Source organism: Balaenoptera borealis (assembly GCF_965194805.1).
Source record: "Balaenoptera borealis genome assembly, chromosome: 11".
Taxonomy (NCBI): Eukaryota; Metazoa; Chordata; class Mammalia; order Artiodactyla; family Balaenopteridae; genus Balaenoptera; species Balaenoptera borealis.
The window spans coordinates 107,195,056-107,219,466 of record NC_138868.1 but is presented as its reverse complement, the minus strand read 5'-3'; the positions used below and the strand labels follow the sequence as shown (position 1 = coordinate 107,219,466).

General features: G+C 45.3%; 1 protein-coding gene and 1 long non-coding RNA gene across 22 annotated transcripts in view; one reads left to right on the top strand and one right to left on the bottom strand.

Moving 5' to 3' along the window:
* The window catches only part of ARHGAP32 (Rho GTPase activating protein 32), a 274,825-nt gene extending 268,193 nt beyond the window's left edge, over nucleotides 1–6,632 (top strand). For all 12 annotated transcript variants that reach the window (XM_082343060.1, XM_082343055.1, XM_082343058.1 and 9 more), the window contains one exon: nucleotides 698–6,632. In XM_082343060.1, coding sequence (XP_082199186.1) covers nucleotides 698–2,947 — 2,250 coding nt within the window. In that variant the 3' untranslated portion in view covers nucleotides 2,948–6,632. The remainder of the gene's footprint in view (nucleotides 1–697) is intronic.
* LOC309606254 overlaps nucleotides 2,996–24,411 on the bottom strand; it is a 27,447-nt gene continuing 6,031 nt past the window's right edge. For 4 of the 10 annotated variants that reach the window (XR_014231721.1, XR_014231727.1, XR_014231729.1 and 1 more), the window contains one exon: nucleotides 2,996–24,315. This is a non-coding gene — a long non-coding RNA (uncharacterized lncRNA). The remainder of the gene's footprint in view (nucleotides 24,316–24,411) is intronic. The other 6 variants (XR_014231726.1, XR_014231728.1, XR_014231722.1 and 3 more) reach the window with 5 other exon arrangements.

Below are 24,411 nucleotides of genomic sequence, written 5' to 3'. Positions count from 1 at the left end.
GTTATACGCAGAATGCTAAGGGTTTTTGTGGTCACCTTGAACTAAAAGGACTTCGCTATCTAGTCTTCTGTGCGGGATGCTCGTTCTAGTGGCTGCTTCTCAAGGGGAGCGTGTTTGCAGCCCTGCAGTGAGGACCACGTTTGGCTTCTGCTGCCACAGACCAGCTGGAGCACAAGGAGGGAGGGAGAGACGGGGGCTGTTGGATGCCACCTAGACGAGTCCCTTCCTGTCCTTCCCTGGACTTGGGGCTGAAAACTGTCCACTGGGCAGCCGTGAGTCACTTTAAAAACCTCTCCAGATAGAATCAATGCTTCTTGTTTAACAGAATGTTCTTGGTGTTGAGACTGAGCTACACAGATAGACCAGGTGTATGTTTTTAACCTGGTGGTTATTTGGCTAAACTTCTGTTTGGTCTGCACAGTGAGATAGTGTCATGGGCACCTCATCTCACGTTGAAAACCTGTCGTTCGTAAATTGGAACAGCTCTCCAAAGGTGGGATGGCTGCTACGCCAGATGGCTGAAAAGAAGGCACTGGGGACAGGCAGGCCTCTGTCCTGTCCAGGGTATCCGCACAGCTTGGGAAATTTCAAGCTGCTGCCCCAATGGCCTCACCTTGTGAGTTGTGAATTTAATAGCGTTTGATTCCATAGAGAGGAGCAGAAAAAACAAACTCATAATGTTATCATCTTTCAATAGGTTCAAGGAGTAGTTCTGGCTCCAGAGAGGCCGCCTGAACCCAGAGCCCTGGGTGAGCCCACGCCCGTCCTGGTCGGCGACGGCGGAGCAGCCGCGCAGTGTCCCGCCTCTGCCCCTGCTTCCCAGCCCAGCCTTCCCGAAAAGGTGCGGGAAGGCGCCAGGGCCCCCCCGCTGCACCTGCGTGGCGAGCCCATCCCCGTGCACTCCTGTGGCTTCCCTACCCCGGGGCCCCCCACCAGGACCGTGGAGAATAAAATCGCCGCTGCCATCCACTCCGGCGGCGCAGACACGTCCAGCAGCTCTGGGCAGCATCCCTTTGTCACGACTTCCTCGGCCTCCGTGGAGGACGTTTTGCCTTTACCACTCCCTGTCCCGCAAGCCAAGCATGCCTCTCAGAAAACTGCTTATTCCACCTTTGCTAGGCCTGATGTCTCCACCGATCCCTTTGGTCCAGAAAACTGTCTGCATTTCAGTTTGACTCCAAACTGCCAGTACCGCCCCCAGAGCGTTCCCCCTCATCACGGCAGAGTGGAGCAGCGCCAAGCGTGCGGTTCCAGATCGGAGACACCGGCCTCCGCGGGTCCTCGGTACAACACGTACGTGGCCCCGGGAAGAAACGTGTCTGGACACCACCCGAAGCCATGCAGCCGGGCCGAATACGTGTCCGCTCTGAGCTCCTCCGTTAGGGGCAGTTGTTACTCCGAAGAAATGCCCCTGTACCCCACCATCCGCAGGGTGCAGTCTCTCCACACCCCTCCGTCGTCCATGATTCGCTCTGTCCCCATTTCGAGGACAGAGGTGCCCCCAGATGATGAACCAGCCTACTGCCCAAGACCCCTGTACCAGTATAAGCCATATCAGTCCTCCCAGGCCCGCTCAGATTATCACGTGACTCAGCTCCAGCCTTACTTTGAGAATGGCCGGGTGCACTACCGCTACAGCCCCTATTCCAGTTCTGGTTCCTATTACAGCCCAGACGGGGCCCTGTGTGACGTGGACGCCTACAGCACGGTGCAGTTGAGGCCCCTTCACCGCCTGCCCAACCGCGATTTTGCTTTCTACAATCCTAGGCTGCAAGGAAAGAACGTGTACAGCTATGCTGGTTTTCCTGCACGTCCCCGGGCCAACGTGACTAGCTGTTTCTCTGCTAATGACCACAGTGTAGTCAACATGCCTCCAGTTGCCGACGTAAAGCACACTTACACCTCATGGGATTTTGAGGACATGGAAAAATACCGCCTGCAGTCCATCCGGAGGGAGAGCCGTGCGCGGCAGAAGGTGAAAGGGCCCGTTATGTCCCAGTATGACAACATGACCCCCGTGGTGCAAGATGACTTGGGTGGGATCTATGTCATCCACCTGCGGAGTAAATCAGATCCTGGGAAAACTGGACTTCTCTCGGTGGCAGAAGGAAAGGAGGGGTGGCACCCAGCCAAGGCCCTCAGTCCCGAGGGAGATGACCGCCTCTATAGGAAGCATCTGGAGCCAGAGTTCGACAGAGCCCACCACCACGGAGGACACGGCAACGGGCAGTCAGAGAAGCCGACCCTCCCTCAGAAGCAGAGTAGCCTCAGGAACAGGAAGCTGCACGACATGGGCTGTAGTCTCCCCGAGCACAGGGCACGTCAGGAAGCAAGCCATAGGCAGCTGTGTGAATCAAAAAACGGGCCACCTTACCCGCAGGGAGCCGGCCAGCTAGATTATGGGCCCAAGGGGATTCCGGACACTTCTGAGCCAGTCAGCTACCATAACTCTGGAGGGAAATATGTTCCATCAGGGCAGGAGTCTCTAAGACTGAACCACAAAGAGGTGAGGCTCCCCAAGGAGCTGGAGAGGCCTCGGGCTAGGCAGATGGCAGCCCCAGAGAAACACTCCAGAGACTGCTGCAAGGAGGGGGAACACCTCACGCAGCCAGCAGTCCCGCCCCCCAAGCCAGAGAGGAGTCACAGCCTGAAGCTCCACCACACCCAGAACGTGGAGAGGGACCCCGGCGTGCTGTACCAGTACCAAACACACGGCAGGCGCCAGGGCAGTGGGACCGTCGGGCCCCAGTACGATAACCTGGAGGGCTACCACTCCCCGCCCCAGCACCAGCGAGGAGGCTTCGGAGCAGCGGCGATGGGCACGTATGTGCCCCCCAGCTTTCCCCACCCACAGAACAGGACATACGCTACAGCTCTGGGGCAGGGCGCCTTCCTGCCCACAGAGCTGTCCTTGCAGCATTCTGAGACACAGGTCCATGCGGAATGAGCCCCGGGAGCAATAGAGTTGAAGCAGCCTCTGCTGGACAGTGGACTGTTCTATTTTTTTCAGTAACCAAAAAAAAAAAAAAAAAAAAAAAGCTACAAAACCCCCGACCGCATTTAAAAAATAAGAAGAAAAATAAATCGCCATCTTTTTCCCCCTTCCCTGCTTCATCACCACCTCTTCCATCTACAGACTGTGTCATTTTTGTCATTTAAAGATCTGAAAGATTGTACAGCACTGTGTTGAAAATCTCATAAAGAAATTTGTTACAGACCGTACTTGCCATATATAAGGGCTGATTTGTAAGAGCCTGAGGACTGCCTTTAACTGAATCTGAGTTTGACTTCGTCCTTCCTAGCGTTTTCTGTGTCCTTCAGAGCAGCTGCTGCCCGCTTCCCTGAAGGTCTCCGTGTGTCCTGTCTGTCCCCACTTGCTTTCCCGGTAGCTACGTCTTGCCTAGAGGGACACCCGCTTTTCTCACTTCATCCCCCCGTCGTAGAAGGGGCTGTGTGTTATATTAGAGTGGGGAAAACTTCTCCTTGATCCTTCACATAAGTCTGTTGGACATTTAGAAAATTATAACAAAAAAAGGAATTAAGACTTTAAGCATTTAATAGTCATCACAAAATGTCAGACCACTTAGATCCGGGCTGAACCATGCTTTGCACACCCTTCCATAGTTTCTCCTCACAGTTCAGTGAAGAGACTCATCTCACTGCAGAGGGATTTTTAAGTTAGAATTAAAGAAACTTCTTAGGTGGACGTCAGTGACCTTTGTTAGTACCAGAAAATGACATCAGTGGTTCTAAGCTGCTGCCTGCCTTCAGTTCTTTTTTTTTTTTTTTTTTTTTCTCAGTAATATTTGGTAAATTGTGATCCTAGTGAAATATTTCACACCATTTGTTTTCCTGAAGCAACTTTTGTTTTTCATTAAAAAAACAAAACAAAACAGCATGGTTTGACTGGATAAACACATAATTTATCATGATTACAAATTTACATGTTAATTTGTTTCTAAACCAGGAGTCCTGGGAATTCTTAAAGTAGCTACAGGTTATCTGTTAGTAAACTGAGCATTCCTGCAATAACCACTTAGCACAGCCCGTTTCACCTGCTGGAATTCTGGGCAGTGACCGTTTACACCCTGAGGAATGAACGTACTGTTTCTTCCCTCTGTCCTTGTGCGATCACAGTCTTACTGTAATTGCCATCCACACCAGCATTTCAGGTATAGTCCTTACAACGCTGGAGACATGTTAAACATGTTCATACCCAGGACTTTCTTTTGAAAGTCGCATTCCATTTTCTCAACCCACCTCACCACGTATGCCAGACTAGAAGGCAGTCCTGTATTTATAAAACGAGTTGAGATTGTCATGTCATTCCATAGCTCTTTATAATACTTGATTTTTATACATTCACATGTTTTAAATGCTCAGTTTGTAGAAGATACTAGGAGAATTTCATTCCATTTACTGGATGGTTGCTGCTCTGGCTTTTTAAAACTTGGAATTTTATTTAGAGCAAAGAAAAATCTTCTAAGAGGCTAAATTCATGCTGCTATTATTGCTGTGAAATTGTATAAAGATTAGGATTCATGCCAGTTTTTTTTAATCTAAAATATCATGTGATTGCATTTTAAGGGTTTATATTTAGAAAATAATAAAGTTTTAAGAGCAACACATTTACCTATATGTGGAAATATGCTGTAAGGTTTTCTTTCGTTCCCCCAGAATTGATCAGAGAGATTCAATAAAGATCATGGTAGAAATCCTAAAATTATGGAAAAGGTCTGCAGAAATTCGGGCCTCTAGATGAAAGGTGCAGACCCACCTGGCATATAGTCACAATGTTAGGGAACCTGATAGGATACTTCCATTCAGCACACACACATCAAGAGCTCTGTGCAGGAATTTGCTCTTTGGTGAATGTGCAGCACTAATATTTTTTCAACCACAGCCGTCTTTTTGTCAGTAGGCAATCCATTGTCCCCTTGCGATAATACAAGCCCTGTAAGCTCTCACCAACAGCAGGGAGACTAGGAAGTGGAGCTGGTGTGACCCGGAGATACAGATGGCTTTAGGAACTGAGAGCCTAGAAGGGTGTGGCTGAAGGTGTCCAATTTTAACATGTGTGGATTTGTCACGCACATTATTTACTCCTGAAACTAAGGTCTATTTTATAAACACTAAGCTTAATTCTTGAAGGCGGTTACTTTATTAAAGTGCTATGGGTTTAGAAATGTCAGGTAAATATTTTGAATACAGAATAATCACTCAAATTCCTGGTATAAGTGTGAAACACAAACTTTAGGTAAAATCTACAGTTGTTGCACTTAGTGTAGGTACAGCCTTAACTCTGGGTTCAGTTATTTGAAGGACTTTGCCAGTATCCTTCCCTTTCTCAGATTGTGGGTAGACGGCAGGTCACTGTGACCCGGTTACCTCAGCATGGTTCACCTTGTGTGTGACTTCACAGATTGAGTAACTGTTTTGACGTGGAGCATTATGATGAGGAAATGGAGCTGCCTTATGCATTAAACCCAGAATTTAATTCTGTTGGTATTTTCACAGCCATGTCTCCAGATTTTATCCTTTTTGGAAAAATTCTGACACCACAGCTTTGTTTGATTGAAATAAATATTCCCTGGATGTCTGGCCAGAGACTTTGCTAACAGCCCCGGAGATGCCATCTTCTTTCAGTAAATTTCATCTGAGCCTTATTACTTCCTGTGGTCAGTTTCCTTCTAAACATGCAAGTCCCTGGGGACGGTCCCAGGATAGGGCCTGCACGTTTTTATAATGGCAAAGCATTTTTTAAAAGGCTCAGGTTGAAATATTCTAGGACTAATCCTGTAAAGAAGAGGGACCATTAATGTGAGTGGGGGTAGAAGAATAGGTTATTACCACATCTGAAGCAGCAATAGACATATACAGTGTAAATTTGAAATTTGCCCTTTCGTTTAAAAAAGGAGCCGGCAAAGTCCATATATCTGTTCCCAGCCCTATCAGTCACCCATTCAATATGTTGGCAAAGTATCGTCTGAGCAGTGTGTGTAAGAAGTAATGAAGAAAGCAAAAGGATGTCAGAAAGTTAATTCCAAATGGTTAGAGGCATGTGATTTTTAGTACTGTGTGTTACGGAAATGTCAAGAATGGTATATTTTAACCGTGTGCAAGCTAATGTCAGTGTGCACAGAGGGTCTTTTTTCCTTTCTCGATTAGTGCTGTTAGTGTTCAAAGAATAAAAATGGTTGTTTTACAGTTTAGATTCCAAGGTAGCAAAATCTGATTTTTCAACCATGACCTGCATGAGAGAAGCATCCTAGGAAGTCTTAGATCATACTTCTGAGTTCTTAACTTTAATTTATATAGTGTTTTTTTATGTTTTAATATTTTTGTGAACTGGTGTAAATTGTTAATGCATATAAGCTTGTGTATTTTTGTAAATAGTTTGTGATTTATTTCTTGACCCATATGTAAATATTTAGGGTCTCATTTCTTCAAAAGTTATTTGAAGCTGAGTTGTGGGTTTGGGGTTTTGTTTGTTTCTTTGTTTTGGATGGGGGTGGGGGGAGAGAAGGGATTTTGTACTCTGATAACCCAGATGGAGATACCTTGTGGTTTAAAGCAAATGTCCCACTGAAAGCAATTCAGATATCAACAAAATTATTTCAGGTTAAAACAGACTTCCTTGTGTATGTGTTTCCTTTTTAACCTAATATGAATGATAACAAAATAGATGGGGTAATTGGGGGTATTCAGACCAAAAGATTAGCGTTTGTATGACACAGACTATTATACCAAAAGGAATATTATTTTATTTGAGGGAAGGGACTTAACGCCTCCTGTTTTTATCTGTCACAGTACGCTGCCTGGCCGACTCTTCCCCAGGTCAGACAGTACCTTTAGAACTGCAGAAACCTTGACCTGCACCGGAGGGTCTGGGCAGACTTGCTGCACCTACGTAGGGCCACCCTCAGGCATCTGTGCCCTGGGCTGCCGCCTGGCTCCCACGCTTGCGGTGTCCAGGAGGCTGAATTGGCTTCTTAGGGTTCCCCAGAAGGGGGCTCTGAATAGCAACCACATTTCTAAAGATTCCCACACAGCATCTTGGACATCCTGTGTACTTTGCAGAGTGAAATGATCAGAAAAGAATCAACTCCTACACTCAGTCACCTGTGGCCAGGTGGTTTGTGGATAAAAATAAAGCATTCAAATGTGACAGCTGCTGCCAGTAACCCACCTGCCTGTTGGGGGTCCAGACGCCTTCCTGTGCCAACGTTCTCAAAAGAAATGCTTCATATCAACCAGGACTTTGTGAAGGAAAAAACAAAACAAAACAAAACACTTCAATATTAAGCTATTGGAATCCTAGTTTTCCTACTAGGAAAGATAAATTACAAATTATTCTTCATCCTAAAATATTAGGGCCTGTCCCTTTTTGCCAGTAAAAGGGAAGTTGCCTGTTTAGTACAGATGGCCTTGGCGTGCCAGCCCTCTTTTATATATCTGTGTACCACACTCCAGACCGGAAGCAAGATATAACATCTGCTTTCAATAAACACTCCCAGCCTGAACATGTGTTCCCACGGAAACTGCTCAGATGGGATTAAAGACATGTATGACACTGCCACTGGGTCTTCTACTTAATTTTCTGAAATTCTCAATACCAAGTATTTCATTACCAAATTTCCTTCATACTGATGAAAATATAGTACCTACCTCTTAAAAATGTGTATTTATTTGTCATTGAGGAATCAATGATAAATACATTGGTGGTGTTTGGGATTTTAGTCATTCGTGGTCCTGTGGGAAAAGGCACACTTTAAAGTGATACTGACTCCCTATTACATTAAAACTTTGGGCACCTGCATCCACCTGAAATAAGACATTTTAGTTGCTATGTTTCTCACATAATTGAGAGTGTACCTCTTAAAAAAAATTGTGAGGTTTAATTTTTATTTTAAATATTTTAATTAAAATATTTCCAGAATATATTTCAAACCACAAACTTTGCTGTCAGTATACCTAACGATTCACCATTTACATCTATAGATCACTATACCACAAGATAGTGATACCGTTGGGACACACTGAGATAAAATGTTCGCTTCTATACCAAATGCTCTACCACCGCTGTCCTATTATGTTCTTGCGGGTTTTTTGTTGTTGTTTTTTTTAATTTCCTATATCCTCCTTTTCTTTCTGCTGTCACTGCCTGCTACCACTACGTGGTACCTGTAAAACTCCCTCTTCCTCTAAATAACCATTCAAAATAAATAAGCTTGTCAAATAGGTGAGCAAAAAAAAATTCTGAACTGGGGCCCTGAAAGATTGGGACTTTGTGTCATCTGTTTTTCATTACTTGGAGCCTCTGATTCTTTTCTCCTAACAAGGTACTTGGGTAGCCGAGTTTCAGAAGGTGAGATTATTATATAAGATGCTTAGAAGGGAGAATGAAACAAAAACTCTTAAAAGAGTTCTCCCTGCATTTGACATTCTGTGAGAAAGCTACATGATTAGACAGACTGGCATTTTCCATGTGAATAACTCCCCATAGAGGAATGCTGGCCCACAGAAGACATCCAGCTCCACCATGAACTCCAGTGGGAAGAGAGAAGGGAGTGCCAGGCACATACAGCTTCAGCTGTCATCAAGTCATTCAATTAGTGCCCTTTTTTTTTTTCATTTCCTAAAAACATTTTGCAAAACACCCTGAGATTTCCCAGCCACTTGTTCATGTTTTAAACTGGGCAAGAAGTTCTCAAACTTTGGAATCCATATAAAGCACCTGGATAGCCGGTTAAACATAAGATTCCTTGAGCAACCGCCGGACATTCTGATTCAGTAGGTCTCGGACTGGACTCGGGAATCTACAATTTTAGCAACCACTGTGTGATTCTGGTACAGGTGGTTGAGAAGTACTAGACAGCAGCTGTAATAGGCTTCTCGCAGAGGGAATACCAGTTCCAGTTTATAGAGCTTCGCCACTTTTTCGCATTTGCACCTTGGCTCCTCCCCGTCACTTTTGTGATGGCTAGAACAGAAGTTTATCATTCATTTCTCTGTCCCCGGTGATTACACATTAAGCCCAGATTCAATTATTTATAGCAATGACACATAGAAATTAGGTCTAACTGGGCTGACAAGCAATATAGAAAACACTTTAACATTTTCTAAAACTGGTAAGATGCTCATGACTCCATACCATTAACTCCCATTATATACTTACATAGTCAAGTCTTGGGTGTGAGCCATTCAGGCTGGTTAGGAAGAGTAGTTCACGCATACTGCTATTCAGACAGTCAACTCAAATACTGTATTCAGGGGAAACAAATAACTCTTAGAACCAAGTGATCTGCTTTCCTTTCGCACCAAAACTTTTACAAGAACTACCAGCACATGATTAGCTTATTTGACTTTTTAGTTTCATGTATTTTATCAGTTGTGGGCAATGGTATAGAAATGTTTTTAACAGCCAATGGTGACACTATGCTTACTATATACAGTGCCAGTCACTGGTGTAAGCCTTGTACATCTGTTAACTCATTTGTTCCTCATGGGTTTATAGATGAAGCCAAGGCACACAGAGGTTCAACTCTTCACCCACTGTCGTACAGCTGGTAAAGAGTGAGGGAGCTGAGATCCAGACCCAGGCACTCCTGACACGAGTGTAGTCTCTAATACAAGCAGACTTTAAGTTTGGGTAATTGAATCCCAACTGCTACTAGTTTTAAAACCCTTAACTGAACTACTGAGTCCTTCTAAAACCATTTCTAAAACTCATACTAAGCCATGGCTTCCTCATCTCTAAAATGGGAATAATAATAATATTACCTACCCCTTGGGGTTGCTCTGAGGACTAAATTAGATAATAGATGTTCCTAAAGGGCTTAACAAGAGAGCAAGTACCCAATAAAAGTTATCCAGGCTTTGTATTGTGAGATGGTGCAAGACCGCACAGCAGTTAAGGGAAAGTTATGTTATGCTTATACAATTGTATCATTAAGAATTTAATCAGTTGGGTCAACTTTTCTGAAAAACTGGAAGGTTTCACATAGTTGACGTATATCTTGCAGGAAGCGAATCTTGACCAGTAGAGATGCAAGATGTAATTTAGTGGTTAAAAGGAAACTTCAGAGTGAGACTTGGAGTGGGACTGGCAGTGGAGGAAGCCCTTGCTTTCTGAAGATCCTTGGCGGTTGTTTTGCGGACACCTTTACGTAGAATGCCCGGGTTACGACCACTGATGACGTTACGTCCGTCCTGTGCTACAGCAGGGTTCTCTCCGTCCCATTCCATTGACTCGTAACTGCAGCTCAGGGAAGTGGTCTCATGACCCCAGGGAGCGGTGCCTTCTCTACTAACGGAGCAGCTGTCAGCAAGCCTGGCTTCATTGTGTGGCCCCAGCGGCTCGCGGGCTGGTTAAAGCACACGGTGGGCGGAACAGGAGCCGCGCTCAGACTTGCCGCAGAAGAATCACAGGGGAAAACAGACAGCGTGCTTTACGCAAGAGTGGCTAAAGCGAGATGACTTTGTCTCTCCACTTCTGAAAAGGAAAACTTAGGGTCAGTTATAAGGGTCTTTCCGTTATTCTTAAACACACGACCATTTTTCTTGATTCAAGATCTGTGGAAGGAAAATGCTTATTCAGAGAAGAGAGTGTAGTGACTGAAGTGATGGCAAATATCGTGCTAACAATTAATTGGTCGATTACCATATACCAGGCTCTTCTAGGCGTTTACATGTATTAATACCAACTCGGCCTTCCAACAGTTATGTCAAGTAGCTTTGTTACTTTTAAGCCACTTGACAGATAAAGAGACTGAGGCCCAGAAAGTTTCAGTGATGTGCCCGAGCTCATTCCTCGGAGGTTTGGGGGATTCAGGCCCCAGCTCTCTGACTCGGAGGCTGCACTTTTATCACTTCTCTGCTGCCCGCCCAAAGGGGGTCTTCAGAGGTCGCGAACACCCTAACCCTGGACCGGCCAAGACACCGGGCTGTGAACTTGCAGGGAACTCACCCCCGCCTCAGGCTCGGCTAGGCTTATGCTGTGGTGACGTCACCCACCTCTCAGTACCTTCGCACAAAAACGGTGTACTTGCTGCTCAAGCCAAGTCCGCCGCAGGTCGGGCGACTCTCCCGGGAACAGCCTTCTGTGCGGCGGCCGGCTGCCCGCCTTGAGCCGCCTCATCTGAGACGCGTGTCCCCGGGGTGGCGGCTGGAGGGTCCTGGACGAGGAGCTGGAAGGCGGCCCCAAGGCGAGGCAGGGCCTCCCGCACACGGCCGGACCGGAGCTGGTCTCCGGGCCCCGCGAGGCCGCCGCGCGCCTGGAAGGAGGCGAGCCCAGGGCAGCGGGCAGCTCGGCGCTCTGCGCACCTACGACGGTGGCAAGAAGCTGGCCCTCCGCCCACGAGGCTCCGGTCACTGGCTGGAGGAAAGCCTCTGGAGGTAAGGAGCCGGGGTACCTCGCTCAGTCCCGACACACGCAGGAAGGCTTGCCGTGCGGCGGGTGCTCTGTGAGGGCTGTTGGGGTCAAACAGCCCTCTGCCCACCCCTCACCCGCTCCATCACTGCGGCCTCACGCAGCTCCTGGTTCTTCCCTAGACGGGCCGCGTCCCCTCGCCGCACATGTGCACGCACGTCCGTCCCCTGCACGCTCAGGCCCCAGTGTTCACCCGGCCTGCTCCCTCACTTTAAGTCTTTGCCAAGTGTCACCACCTTAGATATGACCCCCCCCCATCTAAAATAGCATCTTGTACTGCTCTCAACCCACTTCCTCCGCTTTCCTATGCTACGCATGTACACCCGTGTCTCCTCGAGAATGCGCACTCCGCGAGGACAAGGACTTTGTTCACTGTTATATTCTCACGCCGTAAACAGGGCCGTAGCGGAATATGTGCCTCAGTGCCTAGTGAACGAATGACCGACGGGTGCCCGTCCTCCATGGTAACGCAGTGCAACGTGTGAGCTCAGAAGCCTTAGTCTGGACACTGGAATAGAACCGGTTCTCTCTCCTCAGCGGCAAGAATGGACCCAACCTCACTTGTTTGCTTTGCTTTCATGTGTTACAAGCGCGTTTGGACTAGTAGTGTTGCTTGATGGCCCCAAAAGGAAAGCAAGTTAGCTTAAGTTATTTCAAATTCAACGGCCAGAGTGACTAGATGCTGCCAGAATTCGTCAGAAACTCTTTTTTAAAGGAGGTCAGATTTGAAAATTGCTTGCAAGGTAGTGAAGGGGAGTTACGTGGAAGAGAGGAATGGAGATGTTCTAAGTGTCCAGGAAAGACTTCCCTCCCACTTTCACACCCACCCTACAAAGCATTTTAGAGTGTGGACCTGAGAAGATGTAATGAACCCTTTTCCTCAAGGCCACAGCAACTTTGGAAAAGAAGGAAAAATCAAGGCTTGAATCGTTTTCAGCAAACATACAGAGTAACCTATGTACCAAGGGATGATAGCCTCCAGAAACGTAAATGGGTTAGTGCCTGAGTGATCCACTTCTCTAAGTTACAGGAGCTTAAAGGGGATAGAAAGTATAGGAAACCATCTCACTGATGTTACTTGGACCCTACAGGTTAATGTTGCTGGGCCCCCGGAACTCTCTGAAAGGAGCTGCCCTGGCTCTGGATTTCACTGTTCCCTGGCCCCTCCTGATGTAGGAACTACCCTTTTTCTTGGTGCTCCTCTCAATGCCACTTAGCAAGTGTTTTATACTGATTAATGGGGGGAAATGGTTCTCTTCCTACCAGGGTTTATGATGATTAGGGTGCCAAAGGCTATCTTAACTCTTAAATAAACCTAGAACACGTAGGAATAGCTTCTAGCCAAAAGCAGCCAATGTTGGACTCGAAAAAATTTTTGCTACCCTAATATGAGTATTCCAGGATAGTGTACGAATGTTGCCAAAGCCAAATTCGTGTGCCTGATGCACAATGAGGCCAAACAAACCGAAAACATCAGTTTGGAGCAGAGAAAGGTTTTCTGCAGGACCAGGCAAGGAGAAAGGGTGGCTCGTGCTCAAAAAGCTCAAACTTCCCGATGGTTTTCAGGGAAGAGATTTTATGGGCAAAATTTGTGGGGAGCTCTGCAGGGTGTATGACCTCCCTCTGACTGGTTGGTGGGGAGGTCACAGGGTGGTGATCCAGGAATCTCAATCATCAGCCTTCTGGTTGCAACCAGTCCGCTCGGTCTGAAGTTACCATCCTCCACCTGGGTGGAGGCCTTCGTTACTGTAGAAGAACTCAGAGATTGTTATATATTGTTCTGTATATCCCTTGAGGAGGAACCAGGACTCTGCCCCATCTCTGCACTATTGTTTCTTCACTGCCTTTCCTTTGTTTCTGCATTCCCTCACTCCTCTAATTAGTAACTCTTTGAATCTGCCCTTTGGAACTCAAGGAAGGTCTAGGAGGCTGAAAACCTTTTTCCTACAAACAAGAAACAGGGGATGCAGGAAGGCTTTTGTGCTCGGGAAGGCCCCACAGGTCCTGCTCGGTTTCACTAATACCATCACTTTCCTACTTTAAGGTAATTTCCTTGGTTTTCTGGTGTGATTACACCTCACAGAGATGGGCACCTTTTGTCCCCTATCTTAGAGAATGGGATGCTTGTCCAAAGACCTCCTTATTGTCCAGGAAGGTTCCTGATCATCTATGCTGGCTTCTCCTCAGTTCTTCAGCAACGAGTTCCTCTCACCTGTCACCCACATCCCAGTGAAAGAGGGGAGGCTTGGGAGGGAGGAGGCGAGCATGAGTCACAGCCCACGTACACACAGGGCTCTCAGGGGAGAAGGAGGTAGGCTTGTTCTGATTGGCCCTAAATGGTGGAGGCAATCAGACATGAGAGCCATGAGCAAGGATGCTGTAAGAGGGATGGGAATGTTGGATGGGTAATTAGAACAGGCCTGTGAAGACCCTCCGAGCCCTGAGGGTGTGCGGTGTTCCTGAAATCTTGACGACTGGTGGCCGATGCCACCTGGAGGTCCTTTGGGAGCTGCCTGCTTTGCCACCCAGTGGTGCCCTGTTCTCTGCACCTGGAGAACCCTTCTCCCTCTCCCGCTGCGGGCCACTGCCCCTCCAAATAGCACTTGACGTTAAATCCCAGCTCTTCAGCCTGCTCGATATGATCCGGCTCCCTGGCGCCTCTCTCCCTCCCCCCCTCCCATCACAGTCAGACGCTGCCTTTTCCTTATTCCTACATCCCAGGTCCGCCAGGAGCGCCCTTCTCATGGGAGGCCCCTTCTCTTCACCGCGTTCTCACTCCATCAGAGAGCCTTCCTTGATGACCCAGTTCAAGGCCACTTGATCATCTCACCCTCTTAATTCTCTAAATAGCACTTATTATTCAGAAATGGTTTGTATTTATTGTCTACTAATTGTCTGCATCTCTTAACTAGTTTGTAAGCCCTACGAGCGGGGGACACACGGTACACATGCAAACAGGTTTGTTGAATGAACGAATGAATAAATAAATCATTTTAAGAAAGAAAGGGGTCATGGAAAGAAGAACTTTAGGAAACTGTTATTTTGCCCATGCTCAGCCCTGCGCGGAAGGGCTGCCTTTGTAACCACGGGCGTCTCCAAATGCCAAAACCTGATCTTCCTGCTGCCTGGAGAGCGGGGTTTTGAAGAAGCCGCCAGATGGCGCTGGTGACACGCTCGTTCCTCGCCAGCGTCCTGTGTGTGGACCAGGGCGGCTGGGGCCCCCCGATGCTCCGTAGGCTGCTTTCTCCCTCCTCTCTTCGCATCCACCACCACAAGTCCGGGCACTTCAAGGGCACGGACCCGGCCGCAGAGGCTGGGAGCTGATGTGAGGAGCCAGTACTGAAAGCAGGAGGGTGAGATTGGAGCTGTGACACACAGCACTGGGATAAAAACGCCATCCGCCCAAGAACGCTAGTGAGGGGTTGCTTTCATTAGAAGTCTCCGTGATTTCTAAGGATGATATCATGGTTTTCAATTCTCGAATACTGTTTATGGCTATTTTCAGGAAATGGCATAAACATTTAGAGACTAGCTTCTCCATTTTCACATGCTAAGTCCAGACAGGGCTTCTGAGCCCCAGCAGAGTTTCCAAACTCTGATGTGGACACACATCAGAATTCCTTGCAGAGCTTTTTCATTTTTTATTTTATTTATTTATTTATTTTTTTGCAGAGCTTTTTTAGAATATAGATTTCTATGCGCCACTAAATGAATTGTCTCTTTGATGGCCAGAGAACTTGTTTTTTAAATTAATTTTTAAAAAAATTCTTATTGGACTATAGTTGATTTACAATGTTGTGTTAGTTTCAGGTATATAGCAGAGTGAATCAGCTATATGTATATAATACATATATCCACAGAACTTGTATTTTTAAAAGGAACTCCTCAGAAGAATCCGTGTCATCGTGATTTAGATGCCATCGTTCCCAGAGAGGAGCCATCCCCTCCCCCAGGCTCCGTTCTAGAACCGGGCGGCTCTGCCCACCACTCCCCTGCTTGTCCAGGGCTCACCTGGCACCAGCGCAGTGTCACAAGTTATGTTTCACAGTCGTCACTGTAAATGGGAGTCTCCCCAGCCCACAAAGACCACATGGTCCCAAGGTTTGGAAAATAATGGATTAAATAGGTTTGTTTGGTTTTGTAACTGCAGAATTTCTTGGAGATCCACATGGCACGTGTACATGAAAACCTCTAAGAAGGAGTATTTGGTGTTGGATTGTAGAGCATTTGTTCACAGAATATTCCTTCTGAACACGTTTTAGGAAACATGTCTGGTTGCATATGGTCTGGACTGGGTGTCAGGAATTTTTGGTTTTGGCCACAGCTGCTTTATTAATAATCATGTGACCACCTTATTTATCCCCACCTGATTCCACACCAAATTTGAGGGAACCGGCCATGGGACTTTGCTAAGTTACTCCATCTCTTGAAGCCACCACTGCCTTGTCTGTAAAATGGGGAGAGTGACCGCAGTCAGGAGAGCCTCAGAAGCAGTGCGGGACAAATGAAGCCCCTCATCATCTGAGAAAGCGCTCTGGAGAGAGCGAAGTACCAGATAAGTAAGAGGCGGTTGTGCGTCTAGCAGAATGCGAGCCTTAGTCCAATAGCTCCAAAGAGTGGAATGTTTTCAGGCTGGCATATAAATTTATAACCATTATCATAATAGCTGTCATCTGTAACAACTTTTCTGCACAGTAAGTCCCCTACATACGAACAAGTTCCGTTCCAAGAGCGCGTTCTAAGTCCAATTTGTTTGTAAGTCCAACAAAGTTAACATAGGTACCCAACTGACACAATAGGCTATATAGTACTATACTGTAATAGGTTTATAATACTTTTCATGTAAATAATACATTAAAAAAAACACGCAAAAATAAAGAAAACATTTTTAATCTTACAGTACAGTACCTTGAAAAGTACAGTAGTACAGTACAACGGCTGGCATATAGGGGCTGGCATCGAGTGAACAGGCAAGAAGAGTTACTCACTGGAGGAGGGAGAGGAGGTGGGAGATGGTAGAGCTGAAGGATCGTCAGCAATAGGAGACAGAGGGCAAGCTGTGATTTCACTCATGCCTGACGGTGATGGCACAGGTTCTGGTTCCTTGCTGGATTCAATTCTATCTACACTCTTGAAAAAATGATCCAGTGACGTCTGGGGAAAAAGCAGTTCTTTTTTCTCATCATAGATGACACGGTAGCACTGGATTGCATTCTGAACGGCTGCTGCAACCTTCATGCACAGTTCGGGTCCTGTGCCTCAAAAACTAACAGTGCCTCCTCAAATAAAGAAAACCCCCCTTGCCATTTCCTGTATCGTGAATCTCTTCGGTTCTTCAGTTACTTCTTCCTCTTGTCTCTCTTCATCCTTCCTCTGGGCCTCCAATTCCTCGCGCTTCTTAACAGTACCAGCTATATCACTGCTGCTGTTTACGCTTGCTTCAGGACACCCTGGGCTTGAAATAAAGATACTGTACTCTATACAGTACTGTATAGTAAAGTACACAGAAGCACAACCACTTTCAGAGGATGCACACATGTGACAATGTAGGCCAGATACTTGAACTAACTTGCGTGATTGGACATGCAAATGCACGTTTGCATCTTTGAAAGTTCGCAATTTGAAGGTTTGTATGTAGGGGACTTACTGTAATGAAAATCATTCACATAATTAGTTTTGAAAGTCAAACAGGATCACAAACCTTATAATAAAACATCAGTTCCCACTCACTTTCCAATTCCTACTGCCCAGAGCAACCTTTTTCAATTCTTGTAGGTGTGTCTCTGGTATTTTTTTTTAATTTAAAAAATTTTTTTGGCTGCACCACGAGGTATGTGGGATTTTAGTTCCCCAACCAGGGATTGAACCCACACCCCCTGCAATGGAAGCTCAAAGTCTTAACCACCGGACTGCCAGGGAAGTCCCAATCTTCTGGTATTGACCACCTAATTTTTAAAGAACAAAGTCTTAATTTTAATCTAGTCAGATATATCAATTTTTTCATTTAGGGTCAGTGAATTTTATGTCCTATTAAAAAGTCATTCCCTACCATAAGGTCACAAATTTAGAAATTTTATTGTTTTACCTTTTATCCTGTGACTCAAATCTAGCTAGAATTGATTTTTCCATATAATGTGAGATGGAGTCAGCTTAGTATTTTTTTTTCTATATGGATATAATTGTCTAACACCAATTATTGAAAAATATTTCCTTTTCCCAAAGCTCATCAATGCCATATTTTTTATAAATCAAATGTTTGGCTATTCATTTAGATTCACTCCTATTTATCATTTCCATTGCTCATACCTTACTGTATCTTTGAACTTCTATGTGGGATCATTTCTTTCTGCATGAATAACATTTACTATTTCCTCTAGTGTGGGTCTGATGTTAATTACTTCTTAGTTTTTGTTTATTTGAAAATGTTTCTATTTCACCTTCATTCTTGAAGGACATTTTCATGGATATAGGCTGGCTATTATTTTCTTTCCATTGTCTGCTGATTTCCATTATTATTTTTTTTTAAAGATTTTTTTGATGTGGACCTTTTTTTAAAAAAAAATAATTAATTAATTTATTTTTGGCTGTGTTGGGTCTTCGTTTCTGTGCGAGGGCCTTCTCTAGTTGCGGCGAGTGGGGGCCACTCTTCATCGTGGTGCGCGGGCCTCTCACTATCGCGGCCTCTCTTGTTGCGGAGCACAGGCTCCAGACGCGCAAGCTCAGTAGCTGTGGCTCACGGGCCTAGTTGCTCCGTGGCATGTGGGATCTTCCCAGACCAGGGCTCGAACCCGTGTCCCCTGCATCGGCAGGCAGATTCTCAACCACTGCGCCACCAGGGAAGCCCATGATTTCCATTATTTTTATGAAGAAGTCAGCTGTAAGTCTAATTGTTACTCCTTTGAAGGTATTGTTTTTTCACCCCTCAGTCTGCATTTAAGATCTTCTCTTTGTCTTCTTTTTTTTTTTTTTAGTATTTTTACAATAGTGTGCTTAGATATGGAGATGATGATGATGATGATGTGTGTGTGTGTGTGTGTATTTATACAAATACATGTAATATATATATATATTTTTAAAATTTTATTTATTTATTTATTTATGGCTGTGTTGGGTCCTCGTTTCTGTGCGAGGGCTTTCTCTAGTTGTGGCAAGCGGGGGCCACTCTTCATTGCGGTGCGCGGGCCTCTCACTGTCGCGGCCTCTCTTGTTGCGGAGCACAGGCTCCAGACGCGCAGGCTCAGTAGTTGTGGTTCACGGGCCTAGTTGCTCCGCGGCATGTGGGATCCTCCCAGACCAGGGCTCGAACCCGTGTCCCCTGCATTGGCAGGCAGACTCTCAACCACTGCGCCACCAGGGAAGCCCCCCATGTAATATATTTTTAATGTAATTTGCTTAGGGGTATAGAACTTTTAAAATCTGTGGCTTAATATTTTTCAGCATGTTTGCAAAGTTCTCAGCCATTATATCTCTAAATATCATTTCTGCCTTGTTTTCGCTCTCCTCTCCTGGGATTCCACGTATGTGTATGTTATACTGTTTCACTATATTTTCTCTGTCTCCTACTCTCCTGTTTTCCATTGTTTTGTCTCTCCATGCTTTATGCTGGATATTTTCTTTTCACCAGTTCATAATTCAGATTTTTAGCTTTTCAGAGTAATCTATTATTTAATACGTCACCGAGTTTTAAAAATCGACATTAAAAATTTCTCAGTTCTGGAATATCCTTCTTTCCTTTAATAGTTCTACTTCTCTGCCAAAATTCTTGATATTGTCTTTTGTCATCTTGAACACATATGCATAGATATTTTAAAGTCTACGTCCGATAAGTGCTATTTCTGTAGTCCCTGTAAGTCTGTTTCTATTGTCTATTTTTTCTCTTAGCTTGTTTTCTTCTTGTGCACTAGTTATTTCTTATTGTGTGCTGAACATTCTTTTCAAAAAATTGTTTGCTAAAATAATTTGAGGACTAGAATAATATCACCTTCCTCCAGAAAGGATTTATGCTCGCTTCTGCTATACATCTACGGATGCCAACACTTGGAGCTACCTAATCCAGTACCAGACTTGGAGAGCGCTTGAAGCTGAATTGCAGTCTCCTTGAGAACAATCTGGTTCTGTTCAGTTTGCTCCTAGGGTGCAGGCTTTCCCAACCCAAAAGGAACTGGGTTCATCAGGCCACTCCCCTATATATTGGCTCATCCCTATGTTGGTGAGCTCCACACTGCAACTCAGGTGCATTAAGCCCTGCAATGTGCCACATGCAATATGCAATGTGCCCTTCAGCCAACTCCTCTAGAACCAACCCATACTCCGAAAGGGGAAGTGGTCCCAACTACCGGGCTTACCTCTCTGGGCTTCTGCTCTCTCTCCTAGATCTTCTCCCAATAATTCATCATGATCTTGTTCGCTTACTATCAAGAGCTAACAGTGCCTTTGAGAACAGTTTTTAAAAGATTTTTATCTACCTCTTATATTTGTCCTCAGTCAGAGGTTTGTTCTAAATTACTGAATCTCCATTACCAAGAGCAGAGGTCCTCTTGGGACTTTCAGCATAGGGCCTCTGGCCACCAGCATTTATGCTTTAACATTTCGTATCAGACATTTCCAGTAGGCAGGGGTTGTATTTGAGAATATACTTGATGGAAAGAGAGAGAGAGGAGCATTCAGTATGGTGGTTCAAGAGTTTGGGGTAACTCTGAACCACAATCAACCTTCAGCTACAGCCCTTTGGTTCAGAGATTGGCTCAAGTAAGAAATTTTGTTCTTTTCTTTAAAAAAAAAAAAAAAAAAGGTTCTTAATACCATGGATTCCATAGGGTCCTTTCAAAATGAATCATGTCTATATGGATACATTTCTCTTGAAGTTATAAAAATGTATTTAAAATATCTTCTAAAAGAGAAATAAATACCAAGCCCTGAAACATATTTTAGATTTAGATTTTCCAACTCAGGCTATTTGGAAAATAACTGAAAAATATTTGTGTGACTAAAAGAAGCTCTTCCAAGCTCCCCTTCATTACCTGACTTGTTCATTAAAAATGCATCAATGGATTTTCACTGCTTTCCTGTGCCAGGCTCTGAATATTAAGAGTATGTACTACTTTGCCTCAGAGAATTTATAATCTAGCTAAAACCAGACAGGTGAAAACCATCTAAAGTAATAAATATGCATAGGGTCATGTAATGAAATGTACATATATTATAGAGCCTAACAGCAAGAGAGAACATTTATGAGTTATTCCGCCTCACTGATTATTTATCATAAACTCTCATGGCAGTTCCTAGTTACTGACTACCTTGGGCTTCCTCTGAGAAAATCAAAAGTAACTGGGTAATCTAAGCAGCTTCCATTTATTAATAGTCACTAGGACCTATGAACTAAAAGTGGTATAAAATGATAGACAAAGGAACAGGTGCAGGATATAGACTGCCTGGGTGTGAATTTTTATGTGGGTGTCTTAGTTGGGTGACCCTGGTTAAGTTACCCCAGCCCTCTGCTTACTTTTCTATAAAATAAGGATGAGTGTACCTAGTTTATAACATGCTTGTGCAGAACGAATGGGTTGAGATCAATAATGCACTGAAAACCAATTCTGGGGCATGGTTAAGACTCTCAGTGTAAGTTCTTATTTTTCTTAATGTGTAATCATGGTTAAACATTTACTTGGGGGAATTGAGGTGTAAATAGGAAAATACTTTGTGAATTATTAGCAACAACATACACATAAAGAAGGAAAGGGGAAAATCCATTCTGTTCCCAGCCAAGAGACGTTTAAACCAATAGCCTTCCTGCCTCCACTCACATGTGAGGTGTAGAAAAGCAGTTTCCACTTTGTCCTTCCAAAATATCTCTTTGATTTTTCTTACACTCATGCCTGAAAGAACTGGCTGGTGGCATTTCTTACTGAAGGCAATTTTACTGAAAGCATTTTTACTTTGTGCGCAGCCTTAATGAAGAGGGTTCACTTATGTCCGCATCCCCTGAACTCTCACTGGTGATATGGCTGTTCTCCCACCCAACTCAATTCTCTCCTCCTGCCCCACCTGCAACATTGAACTCTGGTGCTTGCATTCATCTCATTAAATTTATTAAATAGCCTGGGATAAATACTTAAATAGAATTGTATTTCCTAATCACTACCTATGCAAACATGCCGTCTTGTTAAAATTTAAATTGATCTAAAATGGACATTAAACTCTTATTTTTAACTTCATCCCACTGGCTTCATGGACTATCATGTCTATGTTCTTTTAATCTGGGTAACATTTTTGCCTTGACTCAGCATATGGATAATTTAGCAGTGGTTACATTCTTGTTTATTAAAACACTTTGTATTCAAATTAAAAAAAAATAAAATGGACATTAAAAAAGTTACTTTCCCTAATTTTAAGCCCCATTCATCAGGCAACTTTTCTTCTGCTTCGCCCTTTGATGTTGACAGTCCTAAACATTTTGTCCTCAGGCTTTTTCTTTGCTCTCGCATTCTTCCTGAGAAATCACATCCGCGCCAAGGATTTCCTTCCCCGTCTCTCTGTATCTTTTGTTCAGAATTTCCTCCTGAGTCCAAACTTCCGTCCAACCTCCCCCTGGACTGCTCCCCTCGGGGTAACCCCAGGCTCCTCAAACTCAGCATATCTAAAGCAACTAAGAATTTTCCTCCGCAAATTACATTTCCTTTGAATCCCCCTAATTATCCTTTATTGACTCAATCACTCAAGTTGGAAACTCCAGAGCTGACCTCCTCATGTAGCTGCAGCCTCACCGCTGGTGCTCAGTTCAGACCTTCATCATTCCTCACCTGGAGTATTACGATAATCACTTGTCTGGCCTCCGGTTTTTAAAATACGTCCCACAAAGTGCAACCAAAGCGATCAATCTGATTACATCATCCCTTGGTTTAGGTTCTTGAATGAACCTCTCAATCAATGGTGCCATTGTTTTCAAAGTAAAGTGTGCTTGAGAATTACCCAGGCATCTTGTGACTACGTGGGGTCCTGGATCCACCACAAAGATTCAGAGTCAGTAGACCTGGGAACGGGGCTCAAGAATAACATTGTTGGCAAACGTGTCAGGCTGCTCTGTACAGGTGGTCTCTGGGTCGCATTCTGAGAAGCGCTACTCTGCAGGACAGTCCCGACCCCTCGGAATGGCACGAGTGCGTGTTACTTTCTGGCATGTGCTCACCTCTCTAACCCCATCCATGTCTATTCTCCCATTCATGTCCTAAAACCCAGCGTTCAAGGTCAAGCCCAGGAGGGCATCAGGCCTGAGTTAGAGGCCTGCTGCTCGCTCATTCTCACTTTGCAGATGTAACAAGAGGAGCGCTACGTCCAAGCTGTAACAGGCAAAAATGAGAAAAGTCCCATATTGCCAATAGCTCAGACTGTGCTAATACCTTGCAGTCACGGTTCTCTTATAAAAATGGAAATGCTGAACACTCCTGAGCAGAGGATGAAGGGAAGGAAGCCAGACGCCTTGCCCATCAACAGTGTCCAAGTCTAGAAAGTCGCCCTCAACTCACGCGCCCAACTGGTGAGCTTGGCCGGCCTGTGTCCGGCAGCGATCTGAGAGCGAGGACGGTCGCCGAAGTCTGTCCGAGGGGACAGCCTTAGAAAGGTGTGCTTCTTGCCTGGGAGCACAGAGTTTAAGAGATGTACCCCACATGGCTACGATCATTAAGCCACAGTAACGTCTCCCTAGTGAGACGTGGCTAAGTAGAACTTCTCTTGCCTTGCTTTGGAAGGGTGTCAGAGGAGGTCGGGGAGCCCGGGTGGAGGGCAGAGGTTCTCTCCCTGACACCTGTGGCTCCCAGCTTGCTGGAGAAGCGATGGAGGCAGAGCCCCTCATGGGCAGAGGCCCACACTCCTTGCCATCACAGATTCTTCGCGATACTAGAGAGAAAACATATTTAGGCAAAAACCATTCTCTGCAACATTATAACTTTTGATTCAGGAATGAGACAGGGAAATGCAAATTACATCTCTCAGAGGATGTAAATGAATTTTTAAGAAGCAAATGACTACTGAGCCTGTGCATCTGGAGCCTGTGCTCCGCAACAAGAGAGGCCACGATAGTGAGAGGCCCGCGCATCGCGATGAAGAGTGGCCCCCGCTTGCCGCAACTGGAGAAAGCCCTCGTACAGAAACGAAGACCCAACACAGCCAAAAATAAATAATAAATAAATAATAAATAAACTAAAAAAAAAAAAAAAAAGAAGCAAATGAGAGTGTTTCTCAGGGTAAGATGTCTCATCCGGTTTAATTAAGAGCCCCAGGATTTCTATCCAGTGAGCGTTCATCGCATCAGCTTTCCTTGCTCTGTAATAAAGACACAGTCAGTGAGAAATCCCCTCAAGACGGGGAATAAAGAGCTCCCAAATATAAACATCTTTCCAAGAATTTGGAGGTAGAAAAAGGAGCTGTATGTCTGAAGGTTGGAAACATGTATGGGGGATAAAAATTAATATTCTGCCTGTGATAATATCTTTAGTGGGTAGTGCTTCATTCAGAATCAGATGTGTCTCCCTTCCAGATAGGAGCCGGCATTTCACGGGCTAACTATAAAGTACATTCAAGCTGGTCCAAAATTAGGATCCACACAACGGCCAGCTCCGTTCCTGGAGAAAGCTGCCCTTTCACCTTCTGCTATCCTCCCACCCATCCCTCGTTTTACCTGGGGTCTGAGTTGCATCTCTCAGTCGGGCCTGGTAATTAGGATGAGATGAGGTCGCGGTGAAGCCAGGGCTGGGTGGCAGCTGCTGAGGACGGCCCGCGTGGGTGGGAACCGGTCTGCAGGGTGAACACGGTGCGGTCAGTCTCCCGAGGCTGAGTGGACACCCCCTGCCTGCTCTTCATGCGCCTTCATGGACGTTGAGAGAGGCCTGCTGTAAGCCGAGGAGGGGTCATGGAGCAGTGCTAGAATCAGCTTTCTGGAGAAACCCCCGATTTCCCGGCACACGGGAGAACCATCTGCACATGGA